Source organism: Cryptomeria japonica, chromosome 4, assembly GCF_030272615.1.
Source record: "Cryptomeria japonica chromosome 4, Sugi_1.0, whole genome shotgun sequence".
In the NCBI taxonomy this organism is placed as follows: Eukaryota; Viridiplantae; Streptophyta; class Pinopsida; order Cupressales; family Cupressaceae; genus Cryptomeria; species Cryptomeria japonica.
This window is the reverse complement of record NC_081408.1, coordinates 343,773,326-343,796,841: the sequence shown is the minus strand read 5'-3', so window position 1 is coordinate 343,796,841 and position 23,516 is coordinate 343,773,326. Positions and strand designations below refer to the sequence as shown.

The window sequence follows — 23,516 nt, the reverse complement described above, 5'->3', positions numbered from 1 at the left end:
TAATTTCATCATCCGTTGTCATCATAACCAGACTACTAGATTAATAGGTATTGTTGCCTTAGAAAATGCTAGCCATGGCAATCAACTTTGTCAACGCTGCCTCAGCCAAGCTTTGCACTAGGGATAAAACTTCTCTGAGAAGAAATAATAAGTGAAACATTATAGCGAAGATAGAAGACATGTGAGGTGAGGAAGAATTAAGAAATTAAGGTGATGTTATGATCCTAATATTGAGGTGAGGAAGAAAAGTCAACCATGTAAGAGGTTGCATTATACATGCTTTGGGTGCTTGGTGTCCCCGTATTTGTTCATTAGTCTCCAAATGAATGTACCTCTCGATATTGATTTTTAATTTAATAAAAAACTGGAATTTATCAGATCTTCTCTCTATAGCTTTTCAAGTTTCTGTGAAACCTAGAGCTCACCTTATCATATTATTGTTGTATATTCATATAAAATGACCATTTTGCATACAAGATCGTCAAGTTTTCCTGCCTTGCACATAAATACATGACATAACAATCATACATATGTAGAAAGAGAGACAAAATTGCTATGAATGACAAAATCTGTATATAATTATAACAAAGAAGCTCAATAAATATGGAAACTGCCACAGTCTGATGGAGTAACTCCTATACTAGTCTAGCTCTCTCCTATCAAACTCATAGTATATCCATCGTCATTAATTGTGTTTCTACCCATTGACCACATCGTCTTTTAATACAAAAACATAAGAGAACAACTCTAGTGAGAACCAATTATTATTTGTGAAGCCACTGTTTAGTGCCCGATCCAAGCACATTCATATTCACTATCATTTTCTCAAAGACATAGTTCAGAAGGAAGTGATAACTCTTCAATATGGTCCTTCAGATGAGCAGCATGCAGATGTTTTGACAAAGCCACTATAAAAAGGGAAGTTTGAAATACTGACAGAGAAATTGGGCTTGATAAAGAATACCTTCATCGCAAAAAGAGTGTTAGATTTTTGTTGTTCAGTGTTGTTGAGAGTAGCAAATTGAAAAATCAGACTGTATTTTAAGTTTTTTTTTCCTTCTTTGCTGGGTGCTAATTTAGGCAGAGATTTGAGGACTAATATCATAAGCCAAAGTAGTTGATGTATGGCGCTAATATGAAAAACCAAAGATGTTGATGTTAAGCGTTAAATTTAGTTTATTGTAGGCATGCTTTTGGGTTATATTATAGGCACTTCTTTGTTTATTTTCTGCTCCATTCTGGGAAATTTATTCTGGGCATACTGCAGATTTTATTTGGGCAGGCTATAGACTTTATTGAAGGTGCACTACATAAATATTTTTGTAAGTTGTTTTTCTTTTTTGATCACCCAAGTTGGAGGCTGGTTGCTCACTATTTTGTAACAAAGAACTGCAGACACCAAAAGCTCAGGATTTTTATTTATTTATTTTTAATTCAAACAAGAAGTTATATATTCCAATTGCAATTTTTATTCGTTATTTTTGTACTTTCAGAAGTTTTTGTGTGCAGGTTATTGCACTCAAAGTTGCAGGTTTGAATGAAGTTTAATTTAGATGGTTTATTTTAAACCCTGCAGTGTAAAATCTGAACATCATGTGCTCGATTTTAAAAATATTACCTCTAAAACTTTATGTCCCATAGTGTTTTGGGGATAGGGATGAAATGGAAGGGCAGGACACATTTTGGAGACAGCAGGCTAAAAGGGCATATATGGAAACTCAGATTTTTACAAGTTTAGATATTCATATATATCTAAATTCGAGATTTCTATGCAAGATCATTGATTCAAGTATAGTAGCAATAAAATATAGAAGTTTCCGATTTCATTGATCTATGTTTTCATTACAACAAAAGGCACGACAGATATAATTTCATAATTGAAAGTGAAATAACTAACACACATTGCCTATAACTGTATGGTCTCATTTGACATATGCATGATTTCATTTTACAATTGTATACTATCACTCTTTTTCTCATTATACATCTGTATACTTCCATTTACAATTGTCTGCTTTCCTAAAACTATATGCAGTCATAAAATTGCCTTACGAAAAGGGCAACAACTGCATGTTGTCATTCAACAGAAATATGTTTTCATTCAATAGTTGTATGCAGTCTTTCAACAACTGTAAATTTTCTTTCCACAGTTGCATTCAGTCACACAATTGCCCAGTAACCAAAAGGGGAGGGAATATATTCTGTCATTACACTTTCATTCTATAGTTCTACACTTTCATTCCATAGCTGTATGCAGTCATTCCAAAGTTGTACACTTTCTTTCGACAGTTGTATGTATCACACATTTGTTCTTTGCACAGTAGATTATTACTGTTAGTTAGAAAAAATTCAGATTGCCAGGGAGGACATCTGAATGTCCCTGAGATAGTTGAGGAACATCTCAGATCTCCCCAGACATCCCAGAAACACACCCCCTTTTCCTCAATGAGAGCAGATGGCCAGGATGTTGTGACATTTTCACACATCGCCCCATGGCAAATGGGGACCCCCACTTTTTCTGCTTTCTAGGATAGTGGTAGAGTCTTTTGCTATTAACCTTTGTGTTGAAGAAGCCAGTGAGTCAAAAGTTAATCAGGTCAGGATTGTCTCCTTAGGATGGAGTGAAGACAGCCAGTTATCAAGGCTTTTAGAATGGACGACTCATCTTTTGCTTGCACAGCTAGGAATGAAGTGAATGACTAAGGCACTGACAGTGACTTCCTTTGCTCTTTCATGGCATTAACAGTCACTTCCTTTGCCCTTCCTATGAGATGTGAAATGAGGTGATGTGAGATGAGGTGTCAAAGTCGGTCAATTTGAGCATGACAAGTGAGGAGGTTTGATAGATGCATCCCTTGGATGAAGTTTCACCAACTATACAAAATTTTCTTCATCATCCAAGAGGTAGGTCTGATCGCACTTCATTGAGAGGCAGGTTGTAAGGGCAAAATTTGGTTAAGTATATGAAAACTTCCATTGCTCCCTCATTGGAGCAAACTTGTTGCCTTTGCCAATGGAAGGGAGAGAAGTGACTTCCTTTGCCAATGGAAAGGAGCAAAGTGACTTCCTTTGCCAATGGAAAGGAGCGACACGACTTCCATTGCATGCTTGAAGGTGATTTGGTGAACTTGAACAAATGAAGGAACAAATTGATGAAGACATGATGGAATGATGCTGGAAAGTTTGAAGTTTAAGTCATTTCCCTTGCTCTCTCATTGCAGCAAATTCACTTCCTTTGCCAATGGAAGGGAGCGAACCTACTTCCTTCGCCAATGGAAAGGAGCGACATGGCTTCCAAGGTATTCTTTGAAGATAATTTGATGAATTTACACCCATGGAGAACAAAACCATAAGGCACGAATTGATGAAAAGGGACAAATTGATGAAAAAGTTGCTAAGAACAAGCTGGATGGTGAATTCAATGCACTTCCTTTGCCAATGGAAGGGAGCGAACTTGCTTCCTTTGCAAATGGAAGGGATCAAACTTCCAATAACCAGGCCCAGCAGCGATTGGAGTATTTTTGGCACCAAAGTTTGAATTCAAAAGGAAAATGTTTAATGCCAACGAAGTCAGCCACCTTAAGGAGATAATATTAATTTTATTTGAATAATGAAGTTGGCCTATAACTAAAAGGACACATCTTTGCCTTCAAATGCCTATAAATGTCAAGTTGAAATAAGTCAGTTGAACACAAAAGCAAAGCGAATTCCTTCCAAACAGCAAATTTGAGAGGAAAGCAGTGAATTTAATCTAAGAGCAGCGAGTTTAATCATAATGGCAGCGAATTCATCTTCAGCATGGCAGCCTAGGCAGAGCTAAGTGAACTTTCCATATGTTATCAGAGCTGAAGCAACCACAAATCAGACAAAATCAGAGCTATAAGGTGTTAAATTTTAATGATCAGATTATATAGATAGTAAATTAAGCACAAATGCACAGAATTTATCCTGGGAAAACCTTCCTCTTGAAGGTGAAAAACCCAGCAATAATGGTCCTTATTGTATTTATCAATATATTAGATGTCTTTAGAATGAATTGACTTCACTCTTGAAGCTATATATGAAAGATAACAATCCACAATAGAGAATTTACGATCTGCTATAAGACTCAGTCTTCTTTGGTTAATTCCTGTGATACCGGTTCTTGCCTATTTTGGCTGGGTCCTGGTCCTGGTCCGTGCCCGGTCCTAGTCCCAACCTGGGTTCGCCCTGGGTCCCACCCGGGTCCTGCCCAGCCGCCTGGGCAGGACCCGGGTGGGACCCAGGGCGAACCCAGGAGGACCCGGGTGAACCCAAGCCCGTGGGTTCCCAAAAACGGGGCCCACGGGTTAGAAAGCAATTAAAAACAATAAAAAAACAATTTTTTTAATCTTATTTTTACATCTAAACCCTAATCCGCCCCTCTATGATGCATTTCATGCATCAAAACATGCATTCAACCTATTCTACTTGCATTTTTGAAGATTTTTTCTCTACAATCAGGCTTCTTAGTTTTTGTATTTTTCTTCGAAGGTGACGACTACGAAGGTGCGAGACACGCATCAAAGGCATAGGAATCACTGGAGAAGAAAGATTTAGCCATTAAAGGTAAGTGAATCTGAATTTTTTTCAAGTTTTCAAGAATTTTTCCAAGTTTTTTTCAAATTTTTAAAAAAAATTTTAAAGTTTTTTAAAGTTTTTTTAATTTTTTTTAAAGAAGTCTTGTATATTTTTTTACACTTTGTATGCATAGTATGGGGTTATAATAGCGAAATTTTAATAATTTTTTTCAATAATGTTGTGCGTTCTCTTTTCATTTTAGGTGCACTATTCATATAATCATACATAATGGCTAGAACTGGAAGTGCAAGTGCAAGCTCTAGTTCAGTTGCAAATGTCCGAACTGAAAATACCCCCTTTAAAATTGATCAAGATTCACCACTTTGGCATTATACAACAATGATCAAGCCAGTGTCTGGTGGTGGGGGTTTTGTTTGGCAATGCAACCATTGTGGCACTGAGTATACCAGCTCATACTTTCGAGTGAAAGGCCACCTTTGTTTCATCCCTGGGCGTGGAATAAAATTTTGTAAGGGATCAGATGGCAAGGGGCTGTCAAAAGCTCTAGTTTTGGGATATATTAGAGAACAAGAGGAAGCTGATAGGAGAAGTAGCAAAGCAAAGACTGATCATCCTCTTGTCCATCCAAGCTCAATGTCTAAGAGGCCTTCTAGTAGCATTGGCTCCACAAGACCAGCTGGTTCACATCCTTTCATGCAAAACCCACCAGTTGATGCAGTAGAGAATCAAAATGTTGTGGCTTCACGGAAAAGAGGCCCATTGGATTTTGCCTTCAAAAATGAACTGAGAGAGATTGCAGATTCCAAAATTGGACGTTGCCTTTATGGCAATGGGCTTCCTTTCAACCTTGTTAGATCACCTTACTTTCGGGACATGGTGCATACTCTTTGCAATACACCTTCTGATTATGTTTGTCCAGGGTATGAAAAGGTGAGAACCACCTTATTGGCAAAGGAGATAGCATCCGTAGAGTCACAGTTGAAGGTCATCAAAGATACATGGCAGGAAACAGGTGTGACCATTGTTTCTGATGGATGGAAAGATATTAAAAATAGGCCATTGATCAATGTTATAGCAGTGTGTCCTAAAGGGGCAATGTTTTTGAAAGCAGTGGATTGTGAGGGGCAAGTGAAAGATGCAAGTTTCATTGCCAATATCTTGATAGAATGCATTGACATGGTGGGGCCTCAAAATGTTGTCCAAGTTGTAACTGACAATGCTAAAAATTGTAGGGCAGCAGGGACTATAGTGGAGGCTACATATGGTCACATCTTTTGGACACCATGCGCAGTACACTCACTCAATTTAATCATGCAAAAGCTTGGCACACAAATTGATTGGGTGAAAAAACTATATGTGGAGGGCGAGGAGATTCAAATGTTTGTGACTAATCATCATATGTCACAAGCCATTTTCAGGACCTTCTCCAAGTTGGAGTTGTTGAAGGTAATTTATAATTACTAATTTTAAATTTTATTTTTTAATTTTTTAGTTTTAAATTTATATTTTTTATAGACTTGCATTTGATATATGTTGTGTATTTTGTTATGTCATGTTAGGTTGCTGAAACACGATTTGCATCTCACACGCTCGTCTTAAGACAACTTCTGAAGGTGCGAGACGCCTTGAGTTCTATGGTCATCAACAGCTTGTGGAGTGTATGGAAGCAGTCCCACACAGAAAGAGCTCTAAAAGTAAGAGCATTGATCCTTAGTGAGAAATGGTGGGATGATGTGGAATATGTTTTGAATTTCACTGAGCCCATCATGAGCATGATCAGGTATGCTAATACTGATCGCCCATGTTTGGGCAAGATTTATGATGGCATGGATTGCATGGTGGAAAAAATAAAAGAAGTAATAAATAGAAAAGAAAATGACCCAATGGAAACATTTTTCAAAGTTGTGCAGAAAATTGTTGTTGACCGTTGGAACAAGATGACCACCCCCTTACATCTCTTAGCATTTGCTTTGACGCCAAAATTTTATAGTGCAGAGATGCTTGCAACACCAAGGAGGGTGCCACCATATAGAGATGCAGAGGTTGCTTCTGGCTATAGGGCTGCCTTTAAAAAGATATATCAAGATGAGGAGACAAGAAATATTGTCATGAGGGAGTTTGGCCAATTTGTATCTGCAAAAAATCATGATGTTGTAGCTCTTAATGCTAGATATGGGATGGATGTTGATGAGTGGTGGTATGTACATGGTCAAGGCTCCATTTACTTGCAGCCTCTTGCAATTAAACTTAACTCCCAAGTATGTATCTTTTTATTTTTTATTTTTATAGTTTTCCAATTCCATTTGATGCTATCATATTTTTATTTTATAATTTTAATTTATAAATTTCTAATTATGTTTTAACTTTTAACAGGTTGCAAGTTCTTCTTCAGCTGAGCGGAATTGGAGTACATACTCCTTCATCCACTCAGTCAAACGTAATCGTTTGGGTGCAAAGAAAGCTGAGGATTTGGTCTACGTACACTCCAACCTTCGTTTGTTGTCACATAAGGACCCTGGATATAGTGAGGGTGTAACAAGGAATTGGGATCTAGCCCCTGAGTGTGCTGATTTAGATGCTACAATTGCACAACTTTGCCAAGTCTCTATGGACGAGGCAATTATGGAATTTGAGAGAGACATAGCTAGTGGGAGTGACATTCCATTTGATATTGGTTCAACTGATGCTGAATTTGAACCACTTGATGACCGTGGGCTTGGGTTGGATGCTTCAGATGAAGATGAATATGGAATTTAAATCCCATAGATGGCTTGTAATTTGAATGTTTAACTTTATACTTTATTGTGTCATGACATTTTAATTATGGATTTATCATTTATGATTTATGATTTATCTGTTATCATTTATGTATCATTGTATGGGAAAGTTACATTGTATGTTTCATATTTGACATTTGTATGTTTGAACTGTGAACATATATAATTTTGATGTTTGAAGTTTGAACATATATATATATATATATATATATATATATATATATATATATATATATATATATATATATATATATATATATATATATATATATATATATATTAAAAAAAATTAAAATATATATATATATATATGTACGGACGAACCTGTACCCGTACCCAAAAAAAAAAATTTTTTGCCGAATCCGCGAATCCGTACCCAAATCCGAACCCGAATCCAAACCGGAACCGGTAACTTAGGTTAATTCTTCAACTGCTAAAGATAAATATCAATGGACTGATGTGTGTATGATGTGAACTGTTGTAGAATGTATGCACTTCGATCTGCAGGAGAAGGAACATGATCTGCTTGAGATGAATCGCTGAAGCTCAAGAAGAGTCGGACTGCTCTAATATTCATTTGATGCTTTTAAGGAGAGGAAGAAAGGTTCTATATATACCCATTCATAAGGTGGCGCCAACCAACACATTTCCTTAGACAGTCGGCTTCTTATCACGTCTCTTCATTTATATGTAATTAGCATACCTTTAGTTAAGCATGGGTCATGTCTTAATAAACACGTCTTATAACCAAGCGGTGGCGGATTACACATAATTGTCATTTTAGTAAATGGAAGCAAATCGATACATCTAAATTGTTTATGTCGGCCCACAAGGATTCTAATCGACGCTATCACATTAACACTCCCTCTTAGCTAGGGAGGAATCCTTCTCGACATCTGAGTTACATAGTCACATCCACCATGGATATTCCCAGAGGGTGAGTACACACAAATGCTAAGTCATGGAGTCTCTCACATGACATCCACCATACCTACTTGCAGAGGGTGGATCCACCATACCTACTCGCAGAGGGTGGAACAAGGGCTGGAACCTCAAACTTCTCTCACAGAGAAGAATGCACAACAAGGGTTGATACCTCAAACTTCTCTCACAGAGAAGAATGCACAACAAGGGCTGATACCTCAAACTTCTCTCATAGAGAAGAATGCTCAACAAGGGCTAATACCTCAAACTTCTCTCACAGAGAAGAATGCATGACAAGGGCTTGCACCTCAAACTTATCTCACAGAGAAGAATGCATTATAATACATGTCAAGTAATCACTGATGCTGAGACTCCCTCTCAGCAAGGGCTTCATTCTCCACAATTCCAAGCTTGTCTCGAAAATGCACAAATTTCACTTTCGCAAGAGGCTTGGTGAAAATGTTAGTCGTCTGTTCCTCAGTACAAATGTCTCTCAACTGAACAGCATTCCTTTGTACCATATCTCTAATATAGTGGTACTGAATCTCTACATGCTTCGTTCTGTCATGAAATATTGGATTGATTGAAAGCTTCACACAGCTTTGGTTATCACAATGTATGATAGTAGGCTCCAATGATTGTCCGAACAATCCTGCAAGGAGCTTACGAAGCCACATTGCTTCGCGAGTTGCCACACATGCTGCAATGTATTTTGCCTTTGCAGTGCTCAAAGCTACTGAAGACTGCTTCCTGCTACACCAGGAAATCATAGCAGATCCCAAGCTGAAGCAGCAACCAGAAGTGCTCTTCCGATCAGTAACACTCCCAGCCCAATCAGAATCAAAATATCCTTCAAGAATCAGGTCCATACTAGAAGAGTATTTCAAGTCATATACAACTGTGCTACGCAAGTATCTCAAGATATGCTTGATTGCAACTAGATGTATCTGTCTAGGTTCACTCATGAACTGACTAAGTGCACTTACTGCATAACAATTATCTGGTCTAGTGTTAACTAGATACATCAAGGACCCAATCAATTGCTTGTACATAGTATGGTCCACAAGATCTAAACTAGTTATAGCTTCCCTTTATTTCTTCAAGTTAATTTCCATGGGTGTGGACATAGACTTACAATCTGTCATTCCAAATCTCTTCAAGATATCGATGGTGTATTTTCCTTGACTTAGGATAATCCCATTGGGCCTCTGCCACACCTCCAACCCTAGAATGAAGTGCATAAGTCCTAAGTCCTTCATCTCAAATTCGGAAGTCAACTCCTTCTTACATCTATCAATGAGATGATCTTCTCCGGTAACAAATAGGTCATCAACATAAAGTACCAAGATCAACATATCACCATTGAATACTTTGAAGTAAAGGTTAGGATCAACATCATTCTTGCAGAAACCCAAACCCACTAAGTATCTGTCAATTCTTTCATACCAAGTCCGAGGAGCCTGTTTAAGACCATATAGGGCTTTCTTCAATTTACACACATGAGACTCTTTCCCATGAATCACGAACCCCTCAGGTTGCTCGATGTAGACTTCTTCTTCAATCACACCATTGAGAAAAGCAGTCTTCACATCCATCTGATGCAACTTCCATCCCTTAGCTGCTGTAATAGCAATGATGGTTCTAATGGAAGTATAGCGAGCAACAGGGGCAAATGTTTCTTCGTAGTCTATTCCCTCTTGTTGAGAGAAGCCACAAGCCACAAATCTAGTCTTGTACTTTTCAATGCTACCATCAACTGCATATTTTATCTTGTACAACCACTTGGAAGATACAACAAACTTCCCTTTTGGTCTAGGCACAATATCCCACACATTGTTCTTGAGAACGGATTGATACTCCTCATCCATTGCATCTTTCCAAACTTGGACCCAAGGGTTCAATTGGATCATTACTCATATCAAGTTTTGTAGTCTCCCTCTGAATCTCAGGAGCATGATCAACATCCATGTCTTGAGGATTCTCATCATCTATCTCCATGCATGAGCCCTTTAATTTCCTGAATGCAACATCTTCCTCAAATGTGACGTCCCTGCTAACCTCTATTTGCTTCTGTCCAGGAATGTAAATACGGTAGGCTTTGGAGGTTTCACTGTAGCCTACAAATATTCCTCTCTTGCCAGAAGGCTCCAACTTGGTTCTCTTATCCTTGGGAATATGAACATACACAGGACAACCAAATATTCTCAGGTGGCTGATATCAAGCTTGATACCTGAGAAGCCTTCTTCAGGAGTCATATTTTGTAATATCCGATGGGGACATCTATTCTGAACACACTGTTGCTCTAGAGGCTTCTACCCATAGAAAAATCTGAAGGTCTTGATCATGAATCATAGCTTTTGCAGCTTCAACTATAGATCTGTTCTTCCTTTCAGCAACCCCATTTTGTTGGGGGTTGTAAGGAACACAGAACTCCCTCTTGATCCCTTCCTCAATACAGAAATCACAAAAGCTACCCGAGGTGTATTCACCTCCATTATCAGACCTTAGAATTTTGATTTTCTTTCCACAAATATTTTCTACAAGAGCTTTAAACTCTTTAAACCTACCTAGGACTTCATCAGACTCTTTAGACCTTAAAAAATAAATCCAAGTCTTCCTAGAGTAGTCATCTATAAAAGTTACATAATACAAACATCCACTTAGGGATGGAATTGACATTGGACCACATAAATCTGAATGTACAAGATCGAGTATTTCTTTAGACCTACTTTCCCTGCTATGAAAAGGACTTTTAATATTTTTACCCATAGCACAACCTTTACAAGTACCATCATTTACATGAATAAGTTTAGGAATACCTTTTACCATCTTCTCCAAAGATGGAAGAGCCCTGAAGTGAAGATGTCCAAGTCTTATGTGCCAGAGTTCGCTGGAACTGGAAGAATCATGAATAAGAGCTTGAACTGGGAGAGTGGAGAGTTTGTATAAACTCTCACGTTGATTTCAGGTCACACGAGCAGTCTTGATGCTGGAGTTCTTAGGCCAAGCAAGAACTCTTCCTTCAGAAAATGCAATTTGATATCCCTTATCCTCCAAGGCTGAAATAGACACAAGGTTCCTCTTGATCCCTAGTACGAACAATACATCACTTAGGTGTAGAGAAACTCCAGATTCAAGTTTTAGAGATGTAGCACCAACTCCTCTTACAGTTGTTATCACTTGAACCTGCACCCCTTTCTGCTAAGCTATCAACTCAGCAGGCTTGTGACACATGGGAACCCTCCTAGGCCTGTGGGTTGCCTAAAACTTGGAGTGAACCTCCAGAGAAAGCTGGTTCTTAACTGGCTATCACCTAATTCTGACTACCTTGATGATTTTGTCAAGAAAAGAGAAGGAAAACATAAAAATGAACCTACTGTCTAACAGGTGATGCACCAAACTGAATATCTTGAGAAAGAACAGCACATAATAAACAATATGATAGTAACAATACTCACCTGCACAACCCTTGCATAAATAATTTATAAGAAGGTTGAAATCATAGTCCTTAGAAGAGAAAAACACTTCTCACAACCTAAGACTGCTATTTCACTCAACTTATAACCTGCAAATAATTATGCTTTTGCATAAGGTACCCTCATGAAAATACAGTTTCAAGGACAAAACTATCACAAAAAAAACTGCATAAACACCAAGCAATCATAATGACAGAAGAATATGGGAAGGCATGGACTGCTTGTCACTGCTCAAAGTTATTACAATGCTCTGTTATTCCTGAAAATGTGTTACAAAAACATTCCTTCTTGCAGAGAGAACTCAGAAATTACAGTCTGCTAAAAAGATGAATGAAGAAGAACCCTTACAAAAAAGAAGGAAGTATATATGCTTTCCAAAAGCAAACAATGAATAAGAAATTCCACCTCCTCTTGGGCGAGCAGAACCAAAAAATCCACTTTTCAGGCCCTCAAACAGGTCTGAAAGGGAACACACTTGAACCAAAGTCAAGCCAACCCATGTTGCCACCATAAAGGCCCCTAAATGCATCATAAATGGTCCTAAAATATCTCCTAACAGGCCTGCAAGCCTTCATTAATGCCAAAAATGTCTCTTTGACCTTACAATAAATGAAAACAAATATCGGTTAAAGTGATTTTTTTTTTAAATATCATTACTTAATTTGAACATTTGTTTAATTTTATTTTTATATTTAAAGTCAAAATTTATTAATATGAGAATAATAAGATTTTTTTATTAAAGTGATTAAATTCACTTTAACAAATAATTTATCATTTCTTATTTATTAATATTTTATAAATGTGATAAGAAAACACATTTAATAAAGTGATGAAAATTGCCACTTTAGTAAATAACCTTTTTTCTTACTCTATTTATAAAATTTTTGACTTTAAATATATAAATAAAATAAAACAAAAGCATTAAATAATAAACTTTAAATTATTTTAATAGATATTTGTTTTATTTACTATAAAAACCTATGCCTAGACTATTCATAAAAAAGAAAATTTATTAAGTGAATTATAAATGTCACTTAATAAACATTAATTTTATGAAAAAATAAATTATTAAGTGACATTTATAATTCACTTAATAAATTTTCTTACATGGGATCGTATAAGTCATTTAAATGACTTCCCAAGGCATTTCAAGAGGCCATTTGTGAGGAAGATAAGAATAAAAGAAATAAGGCAAAAAATGCCTAAGGCATTTCGAAACACATTTTAGGGAAAAGGAACCCTAAAAGGATTCATTTTATCCTTCATCTTTGGCATCCGATTTTCAGATCTCCCTGCTGGAAAACTTTGGGCGCTGCCATGCTAGGGTTTTGGAGAAAATGAAGTGTATTTGTGGAGATATTCTGCACATTTGTTGACGCTGGGTATGATTTTCGCTGATGCCAACAGTCAAAACTGCGAATTTCTTCGCACCCCCTTGGCATTCGACACTTTATTTCTGTTGTGGCGTGACCTTGCGAGCTGGGCGCTATTTTTCTTATGATTTGCTCTGCTAGCACTGCCATGTTGATTTCTTGCTACATTCTGAGGGTTTTCGAAATTCTGGAAATGATTTTCTGACTTCCAGGTGCATATTTCAGGTATTTCATTTTCGATTTTCTGCTGTAGCTCATTTAAAAACATGAAAATCTACTGCTCTTTAGGGTTGAAATACTACACTTTTGTAGATATATGTCTATTATTGCACATACTCTTCAGATCATGGGTTTTTTTTGTTTTGTTTTTTTGAACACTACTGTGCATTTCGGCCATCAATGGCTGCTCCAGGCGATTTTTCTCAATTCTGAAAATGATTTTCTGAGCATAGTTCCTTTCTGAAAATGATTTTCTGAAAATGCTACTTGCTGCTCTGATTTTATCTCTGCAAAAAATAATATAGTTTTAACAATATTACCTCTGCGTATCTACATGGACTGCTCCTTTCCCCTGAAATTTTTGATTGATTATCCTCTCCTTGATAAGCTGTGAACGATTGCATTTGATACCTAAGAATTATTGCTTCGTTTTCTATTGAAACACTACTGGCTTTCAACGTTGGAATCATTCCCTTCACTGGTTCAGCCCAATTCTTGACAGCCGACATCTTGGGGTTATAAGAAATGGTTTTGAATTTTCATATTTAGATCCCGAATTTGACATTATGTTTCCAGAGATAGGAGCTATCTGTAACCTCTCATTTTCATGCTTCTTGACTAGAGTTTTGTCACCTATGGCTGTAGCTGCTTTTTGCATGCCTTATTATTCAGTGTCATGCTGGGCTCACCTTTGACAACATGATGAATGCGTTTAGAGATTTCGATCATCCTCCTTACGGACTGAGAAAATTGTGAATACTCTCATTCTTTGCTTCCCTTACTATTCTCCTAGTGCTTGAGACTTTAAAAAGTGGAGTTTTTTTAAGTCTTCACTGTCATAACTGCTTCAAGTCATTTCCTGTCGCATGTGACTTGGTGGCTATTCACACAATGCTTTATAAGGAATGGGCTAGCCCTTGTTCTAAATTCAAACCTTCATTCATGCTAATGCCACAATAATGTCGTATTCCTTTTCTAGATTAATCCTTTGACTTGTAACACCTCCTTATCTTGCTGTTGTTGACTGTCAAATTGACTGCTAATCAAGTCAGCAAACTGATCATTGTGATTGTATTTTAGATTATATGCATCCTTTCTCTAACTGTGCTCAATTGTATCATGCATTGTGCTAGGAAGCTATCTTCATCATAATCTTTTTTTTGAAAATAAATTGCGTTCCTTCTCTTTGCTGCCCACTGTAATTTACTGCTCTTGCATCGCTGTGAATGGGTGATAACTGAACTATCCCTCATGCTTCCAAGCTTTGCTAATGCTTGCATTAGGTGATTGTATCCTGTCACTGTTCTTTGTTTTTTCTGTCTGTGACTTTCTTCATCATCATTGTGAGGATCATACAGACCTTTCATTATCTAGTGAAGGAAAAACAATCCCTTCTCTCAGTCACAACCTTCTTTATATATATCAGAAGAATTGCATAGCTTTGGCAAAGATTCAGTGTTCATTTTTGTGTCTGCTGCACAATGATTTGCTTCACCAGTTTGCTTTGAACCCTCCAGTTTTGGTGTTTTGGAAGCATGTAAAGGTCCATATTTTATTTGATCGGGAAAGAATTTCTGAAACCTTTAAGTCGATGAGTTGTCTTCTACTACTCCTATTGCATTACATTATCCTCTTAGAAAGAACTGCTTTAACATTCGTGAGGTTTTTATGACTCACCCTTGCCTGTGACCTTTATTAAATATCTCCATGGTCAACCTTGAAGCACACTTACATTCCTCATACTGCTGTGATTATCATTGCTGCACTGTCTTCACCTGCTCTTGAGATTCTCACACATGACAAGGAAATTTGCATTGAGTCATAATTCACACCTGCTTTAAAGCTTTTACCCTTGGGAGACTCCTTGGATCAATCTCTGATGGTGACTATAGCTGCTTGATACTCTAATATATCAGCGTGGCTCCTTGGAGTAGTGATTTGTTGTTTATACCAGTGAATTGACTAATTCACTGTTGTGAATAATGAACCCCTATTTGATTTAGTTACGCTGACATATCAGAGTAAACCATAATTCCTTTTAAACACTAGATTGTAGCACGCTGAGCTCAACCCTTGTGGGAGCCCATTTCACCCCACATGCTGAAAATGAACATGATCGGATTTGTAGCTGCACATGAAGCAAACATGTTAGAAATAATATGCCTATGTATGATGATTTTCCTGATTTCTCTTGGATACTTAAAATATGCATCTCCTTTCTTTGCACATCAGGGCTGACTTATACACGTATAAGTGAATGCTCATGTATAGCGTATGACCTTTCATTGCTTAGAACACAGTTCTAACTTATTGCCTATTGAATCATGCAGGAAAAAGGAGCGTTGAGGACCTGGGAAGCAAGGAGGAGCAGGACGACACCAGCAGATTTATGGATCAGCCAACAAGAGCCAGTCATTCGGGCAATGACTGGTCACCCTCTAGACATGCATTTTTAGCATTTACTTATTCATGCATAATTTAGCTTTCATGTGCATCATGCATATTGAATGAACATGATCAGTCTCACGGCTTATTGTGTGAGACACGCATTCTATCATTTAAATAAAGACTACATTTCTTCGAAAAGACTTGCCCAATCCTTCGGACATTTATATCAATGAAATGCTTTTATTTTGCAATCTTTGCTTTCTGCATTCTCTTGAGGTTACTTCATTTGTACTTGAATGCAACATAGAGAGGCTATGAAATATACCACTTGCTCAAAAAGAACCTAGTGGCTCTACCTGATTGAGCCTGTAGGTGAAAATCTGGTAACAACAGCATAGCGAGCATCATCCCCAATAATGACTTGGAGATGTGACTCTTTCTCCACTAGATTGGATAGGTTCTCCCGATGACCGGTGATATGTCGAGAGGCTCCATTATCAATTAACCTTGTATCACTGTCTGTAGGAACATTGCTTGATAATGCTGATATGCAAGGAAAACCGTTGGAGTTATCTTCATTCTCCTTCTGAGATGAGACTTCATTGATGTTTGCTCCTTGATGATTAGGTCTTGTCAAACAATCCTTTGCAAAGTGACCAAACTTGTCACACCTAAAACACTGGATGCGAGAGAGATCTTTCTTCCTCTTCCTAGAATCAAGTGCAGAATCTGATTTGAAATCTCTATTCTTTTTGAAGTTGCCCTTCTTCCAATATTTTCGTTTCTTGGTAGATTGAGTGGCAAGAACATGTGTATCTTCATTTTGAGAACTCTTGACGATTCCTCTGACAGTCAATCTTGATTCTTCTTGAATACAATCTACACGGAGTCGATCAAACTTAGGTAATTTTGACCTTCCACTTATGCTTTGGATAAATGGCTCCCATGAATGAGGCAGACCATTCAAGACTAGCATACCAAGGTCTTTATCTATCACTTGATCCCCAATTGCGCATAGTTGATCTCTCAATTCTGAAATTTTCATGAAGTAGGTGATGACTGAATCTCCTTTTGCCATCTTCACTTGGTGGAGTTGCTGTCTCAAGGAAAAAGCCCTACTTACGTTGTTAATCTCATATAAACCCTCCAAGGTCTTGAACATATCTCTTGCAGTTGTCATCTTGGAGATGAGAGGCACCAAATGATCCCTCGCAGAGTCAATTAATATCTTCTTTGCTTTGATTGCATTCTTCTTGAATTGGAGTTTCTCCTCATGATCTTCAGGTTCGGATAAATCCTTTTCCTCTATGAATTGAAGAAGATCATTTTCTTCAAGTGCAATGAGCACTCTAAACTTCCATGAGGTGAAGTTAGATGCGCCTTCAAGCCTATCTTCGACTTTAAGACCGTTCACCATTTTCGAGACTTGAAGATACTGCACGACGGAGAGAGAATGCTTAGAAGTTGTATAGAATCTGATCACGGTCCTCTTTCACCGTGGCTCTGATACCATGTTAAATTTTAATGATCAGATTATATAGATAGTAAATTAAACACAAATGCACAAAATTTATCCTGGGAAAACCTTCCTCTTGAAGGTGAAAAACCCAGCAATAATGTTCCTTATTGTATTTATCAATATATTAGATGTCTTTACAATGAATTGACTTCACTCTTGAAGCTATATATGAAAGATAACAATCCACAATAGAGAATTTACGATCTGCTATAAGACTCAGTCTTCTTTGGTTAATTCTCCAACTGCTAAAGATAAATATCAATGGACTGCTGTGTGTATGACGTGAACTGCTGTAGAATGTATGCACTTCGATCTGCAGGAGAAGGAACATGATCTGCTTGAGATGAATCGCTGAAGCTCAAGAAGAGTCGGGCATCTGTAATATGCATTCGATGCTTTGAAGGAGAGGAAGACTGGTTCTATATATACCCATTCATAAGGTGGAGCCAACCAACACGTTTCCTTAGACAGACGGCTTCTTATCACGTCTCTTCATTTATATGTAATTAACATACCTTTAGTTAAGCATGGGTCATGTCTAAATAAACACATCTTATAACCAAGGGGTGGCGGATTACACATAATTGTCATTTTAGTAAATGGAAGCAAATCGATACATCTAAATTGTTTATGTCGGCCCACAAGGATTCTAACCGACACTATCACATTAACATAAGGAATAAAAGATGGATGAAATTTAGTACATGTTATGTGTGTTTGATACCTAATTGTTTGTTTTGCAGGTAGCAAAGGAGGAAATCAAAAGGGGCCAGATTGTAAAAAGATCAGAACAGTACTCCAAGGAGGAAATTTCCACATCAAGGTCAAGGTCCAAGATACAAGGAAGATTAGAATTCTACCGCATGAAGGTCTATACTATAAAGTGTATCAACAATCTTCACAACTTCAAAGTTAAACATGGAAATAGAATGTCTTCAAGAGGAAGGATTTCATCGGCAAGCACAAGGGTATGAAGGAAGGTGACTTCACAAGAAGGGTTTTGAGGTATTGAAGAACTCTCACCTCATCATGATGACATGAAGAGGTCAAAACCTTGAAGTGTCATGGAGAGGTCATACAACTATCTCAAGGCAAGAGAAGCAAGCAAAGACGGAGGATTGACTCAACCATAACGATGCTTCCCATCACCACATTGAGCGAGCTTGAATAATGTTGAGTATCAAGAGATATTGCTCAACACTCATTCATGATGATGAATCAAGTCTAAAAGTGCAAACTGAGATGTCATCCTAGTCATCAAAGGGTTCTACATCAACATGTCCGAATCCAATGAACCAAGCTCATTCATGGGGACACAAACTCCAATGTACCTTACCCCACTATCTATTGGTCAAATATTCGAGAGAAGACGTGTCCAAATATTGTAATTATTTCATTGGCTAAGAAGAGTTTGATGTAACAAACCCTAATTAGGGTTTTCATCTTGTAATCTTGGCCATTGATCTGAAATCAATCCTGGCTATTCATTTGTAAAGGGAGCACTATAAAAGGCTTCTCTATCTCATTTGTAAAGGGTTAATGGTGAATAGTTAATAACTTAATAGGAGGTTAATGTGAGAAAAGTAGAAGAATAGATAGATTAGAAGTTAGAAGTTAGAATAGAGTAGAAGAAGAAATTGTTGCTAGGGCTTGTAAATTGAAGTACTCTTTTCATTGAAGATATGGTGAAATGTGTTATTTCAACAAGCTACATGGTTTCTACTTCTCATTTTCTTTCATGTTGATTAGTTGGATGATAGAGCGTTGTGCATGATTCATGGTGAAACTCCTAATCCATACCACTAGCAAAAAGTTGATTGCAAATTCGCCTTGTGTGGTCAACTGGAATACTTGAATGAGCTTAAATTGTTATACAATCACTGATATGCATTCAATTAATGTTGTCTATGCTCGATAATGATTTGAAACTCATCTAATTTCCTTAGAAGATTGCACTAAGCTTTGTGGAGTTGTTGCTTTGCATGTCAAAGCAAGGCTTAGTGGAGTTTCACCAAAGATTGTCCATTGTCTCTAGCATTCTTAGGAGTAGTGTAGTCTTCCTAAACCCATCTCTTTTGCTCTTTTTTTAATTTCCAAGCAAGTAGTTAGAATCTAAGTTCCAGCAACATCAAAACGTTCAGCATTCAAGCATTCAATGTAAGTCCCCTTGGATTACTAGTAATCACATCAACCATTGAGCTTATCCACAAGTCGTGACCCAACATTAGGAACCTTGGAGTCTTCCAATTGATCACATAGTTTAGCATTTGAGAGGACTTTTCTCAAAAGAGGATAAGATACTTTTGGGTATTTTATTTTGTGTTTGATTGTGCCAAAAAAACACATCAACACATGGGATATCCCCTGCCGCCTTGTTGTACCAGGGATGTGGGAGGGGAAAGGGAAACGCATCCCTGTGTAATCCAAAATATAATCAAGTGTGGAATGCATACCAAACATCAAATATCGTTGCATCTAACCTTGGAATCATTATTTGTCAATATCAGAGCTAAATATCCATCCCCACAATTTATAATGAGATAAAGCAAATAAGTGTGTACAATCTCCAAATGATTTCGATGGGATGTGGAAGGGAAGGGGGTAACGCATCACCATGTAACCCAAAATATAATCAAGTCTGGAACACATACCATACATCTAATATGCTTGCTTTTAACATTGGAATTATTAGCTGTCAATACCAGAGCTAAATACTCATTCCCATAATTTGTAATGGGATAAAGCAAATATGTGTGGACAATCTCAAAATGATGTCGATTGGGTGACTTTTTCTGGTTCATACTTCTAATGCACCATGGCATGTCCCAAACAAAAATGATGTGAAAGCTAAACACTGATCTTGTACTGTAAATATGGAAATCATGAAATTTTCTTTGTATAGAATATACCAGAACTATTTTCCAGACGAAGGTCCGTATTTTGATCTTCCAAGGTGACAAAGGTGTTAAGATGTCAACATTTTCTTTTATTTATCTGTTTGAAAGGGTAATAGAGGCTTAAATGAACCGTCCATGGGAAATGGTAAACTGTGAACCGCTTGTAAAACCACTTGGTAGCGTATGATGTCCGGTAGAAGCATATGTGGATAAACTACAATTTAGAAGCTGAAAGGAAATAGGTTATGAAAGCCAACATCAAAATTACTAATTATAAGGGAGAAGTTCACCAAGAAACCTGATGGGTGAATTGAAATCAGTCCATCTTACCAAGTCCATTTTAGCAGATGCCCACAAATTCTAGTCCATTAACAAAGTCATTTGCGAGCAGAAGAAATATGTTCACTTTCTTTTACTGGTAAATTGAATTTTAAAAACGGAATTATAAGTAAACAGGTACCTTAATAAGCTGTCCTTCCGAAGCTTCAACACCGGTGCCAACGAGAGTGTCACAGTAGCCCAATCCAGAGGGAGCTAATGTGAGTTCACAAAGACCATCTTCACCTCTGGCCAACTGTGCCTCTGTCATTTGCAATGCGTTAGCACTAGCAACCAAGCAACCAAATGCTACAATGTCTCTTCTTCTTATGCCCACAGTCTCCTCGAATTTGATTGTTTTAGATTCTGCTTCATGGGTTTGCTTGCATTCCATTTTCATCTTGATTTTATGAACTTGCCTGCATTGTGTGAAGTTTGAGAATACTCTGTGATTATGGAGAAGGAGGCGTGGCGCGCCACCCGACAACAGTAAACACCCCATATCTCCCTAAGTTTCAAATTGCAGGCCAACCATATCTACTCGTCCCCAAAACAGAACCATTTCCCTTATAAAATCTAATAATAAAAGTAATAATTATTAAAATAAGATTTTATCCTTTCTTTTATTGAAGCTTCAATTTCCTCTCAATAGGTAACATTTTCTCATTATGATTAGAAGGGTTTAATTTATAATTTATTAATAGGGGTTGAGAGAGTCCTTGTCAAGTATGTGAATTATTTGATGATTATGCTTCTCAAGAATGTGGTCTCTTATGGAAAGCAATGATGGTAAGATATGTTCAACATTTATTTGTGATAAATTTTTAAGCAAATATAATAGATGGGCAAGAAAATTGGTCTTAAGGTAAATATGAGCATATAGGTCATCAAGTTGTTTCATGTATAAGGACATTAACTAGTGAGCAAGTTGGAGGCTATTAAGTAGTCAACAAGGAAGTAGGTTGAACATCTATGGAGGGAGAGAGTGGTGCCTAAATTAGTTATGCAATGTTTAAATGAATTGTCAAAAGTGGATTTTTCTACTAGTGATTAGGAAGGTGATTTTCTTGACCGTAAAGCACAATGAAGAATTCATCAGGTTATTAGGAAACTTGGTATGTTGTTAGAGGTTTGTGTGTTATGGTTAGTATGACAATCACACTAATAGTTAGTTTGGCTAGATAAAGACCTTAAAATAATGAAAAACCCTTCACCATAGTAGGAACGTCCAAAATGCATGATGTTTTATGGTAGGTTAGTACATAATAGCCAAACCATGAGTGGGTATCTTGAAGTTTATGCAATTATATCTCTATTTAATTCCTATCAACAATCAGTCATTGATGGATGTGTATTTAGTATCAAGGTCTTATTTTAATAAAAAATCACCTTTCATCTCTAATTCGATAGGTATAATCCTTCATTGATGACAATTTGGGCTCACCTAGAACATGTGGCATTTCTTGATTGCCAGCACATAGCAGGTAATTAAGTGTTGAGAATCTTCAAATTAAGTGTTAAAAGTTAATCATTTTGTGTTCCCCATCTCCATGCAAGGTGTTTGATCAATTATGCATTTAACCTCCCTATGCTAATGCCTAACATTTTTATAATCATTATGTTAGGATTCCCACAGATACTGAGAGGGGGGGGTGAATCAGTATCTAACCGGTATATAGAATTTCTTAACTTAAAACATGTAGAGCATATTACAACAGTGTACCGGTATGCAAGAAATAATGTAATAAACAGAATTAACAACAACCACGTGAAAAACACACCATAACACAATGATTTAATGAGGAAACCCAGTGTGGGAAAAACCTCGGTGGGATTTGTGACCCACAATATTCACTTACTAGCCAATAAGAGAATATTACTTACAAGAGGGCCTGCACATGCAGGAAGGCCAACTGCCTAGAGCTCACTGCTCAATGGGAAGTCTCACTGACTTACAATGATGGATTAAACAAATCCAGTATCTTGTACTACTTCAAAATAGCATCTATAATGTCAGATCCAGTACCGGTTTCTGCTCTGCTTCTTACATAAACCATTAACCTATATTTTGCATAATAGGTCTGCCTAATATTTTTTCCTTTTCTTACTTCCTTCTTACTTACAAAATGTCTACAATGATCTCTCTTATATATAAGAGTCATTTTACAACTTGCCAAGTCGGCTTACAAAGTTTTTACAATAATAAACAAAATATAATATATCAAAAATCATGTTGGCCTTTGTGTCGGTATGCTTCTTTTCTCTGTGCTGGTGTCAGTGGTCTGAGTGCCGGTGTAGAGTGTGATCTGTTAATGCCGGTGTAGTACCTTCCCGATGCCATAGGATTGTAAGGCTGCCATCAATGACAAAACCTTGAATCACCTACAATGTCTCATTGGAGTGTGCATATGCCAACAATCTCCCCCTTTGGCATTGATGGCAACACTCATGAGAAAATTCAAAAGTGTATCCAAAACTGTAATCCAAAAATACGTTACCAAAAATGTGTTACAAAAAAGATATGCTCCCCCTGAGTAGATAATTCTTCTGTCGGTTATTCTTCTTATTTTCTCATACTACTACTCCCCCTTTGGCATCAATGACAAAGGTTGTCAAGGTGTCAATAGAGCTGTAGCCTCAACCTTGTAACTGGGTAGTTACAATTTGAAATAGATCTGCCAAAATCAAGTTTATACTCTCCATAAACTTCTTACTATCTCTTATTGTAGTCTCTGTTCTTTATACTGTACCGGTGAGGTGCTGCATATGCTCTGTCGGTGTTCTCTGTCCCTGTACAAGTGCCTCAGATATTTCCTTCCGCATGAATGCTAGATAGTCCAATCTTGGACTCAGTCTTAGTCTCAAGTTCTTTGCCTTATCCACTATTCTCTCCTTTTCTCTTCCTAGCTTAAGTAACTCTTCCTCAAAACTTGTTATCTTCTGTTCAAAAATTGATAATGTATCAGGTGAGTTAACAAAACTGTCTGCAAGTTTATTGATTTCATCATGTACCTTGCTCATCTTCTTATCTATGTCTACTGTCAAAAAGTTTGTTTTGCAAGTA

At 37.2% G+C, this 23,516-nt stretch overlaps 1 protein-coding gene across 1 annotated transcript in view; it reads right to left on the bottom strand.

Annotated features, from left to right (window-relative positions):
• Positions 1-21,014, bottom strand: part of LOC131063616 (peptidyl-prolyl cis-trans isomerase FKBP13, chloroplastic) — a 91,569-nt gene extending 70,555 nt beyond the window's left edge. Inside the window, exon 1 of the mRNA XM_057997495.2 lies at positions 20,595-21,014. Coding sequence (XP_057853478.1) covers positions 20,595-20,954 — 360 coding nt within the window. The 5' untranslated portion in view covers positions 20,955-21,014. The remainder of the gene's footprint in view (positions 1-20,594) is intronic.
• Between the last annotated feature and the right edge of the window lie 2,502 nt (positions 21,015-23,516).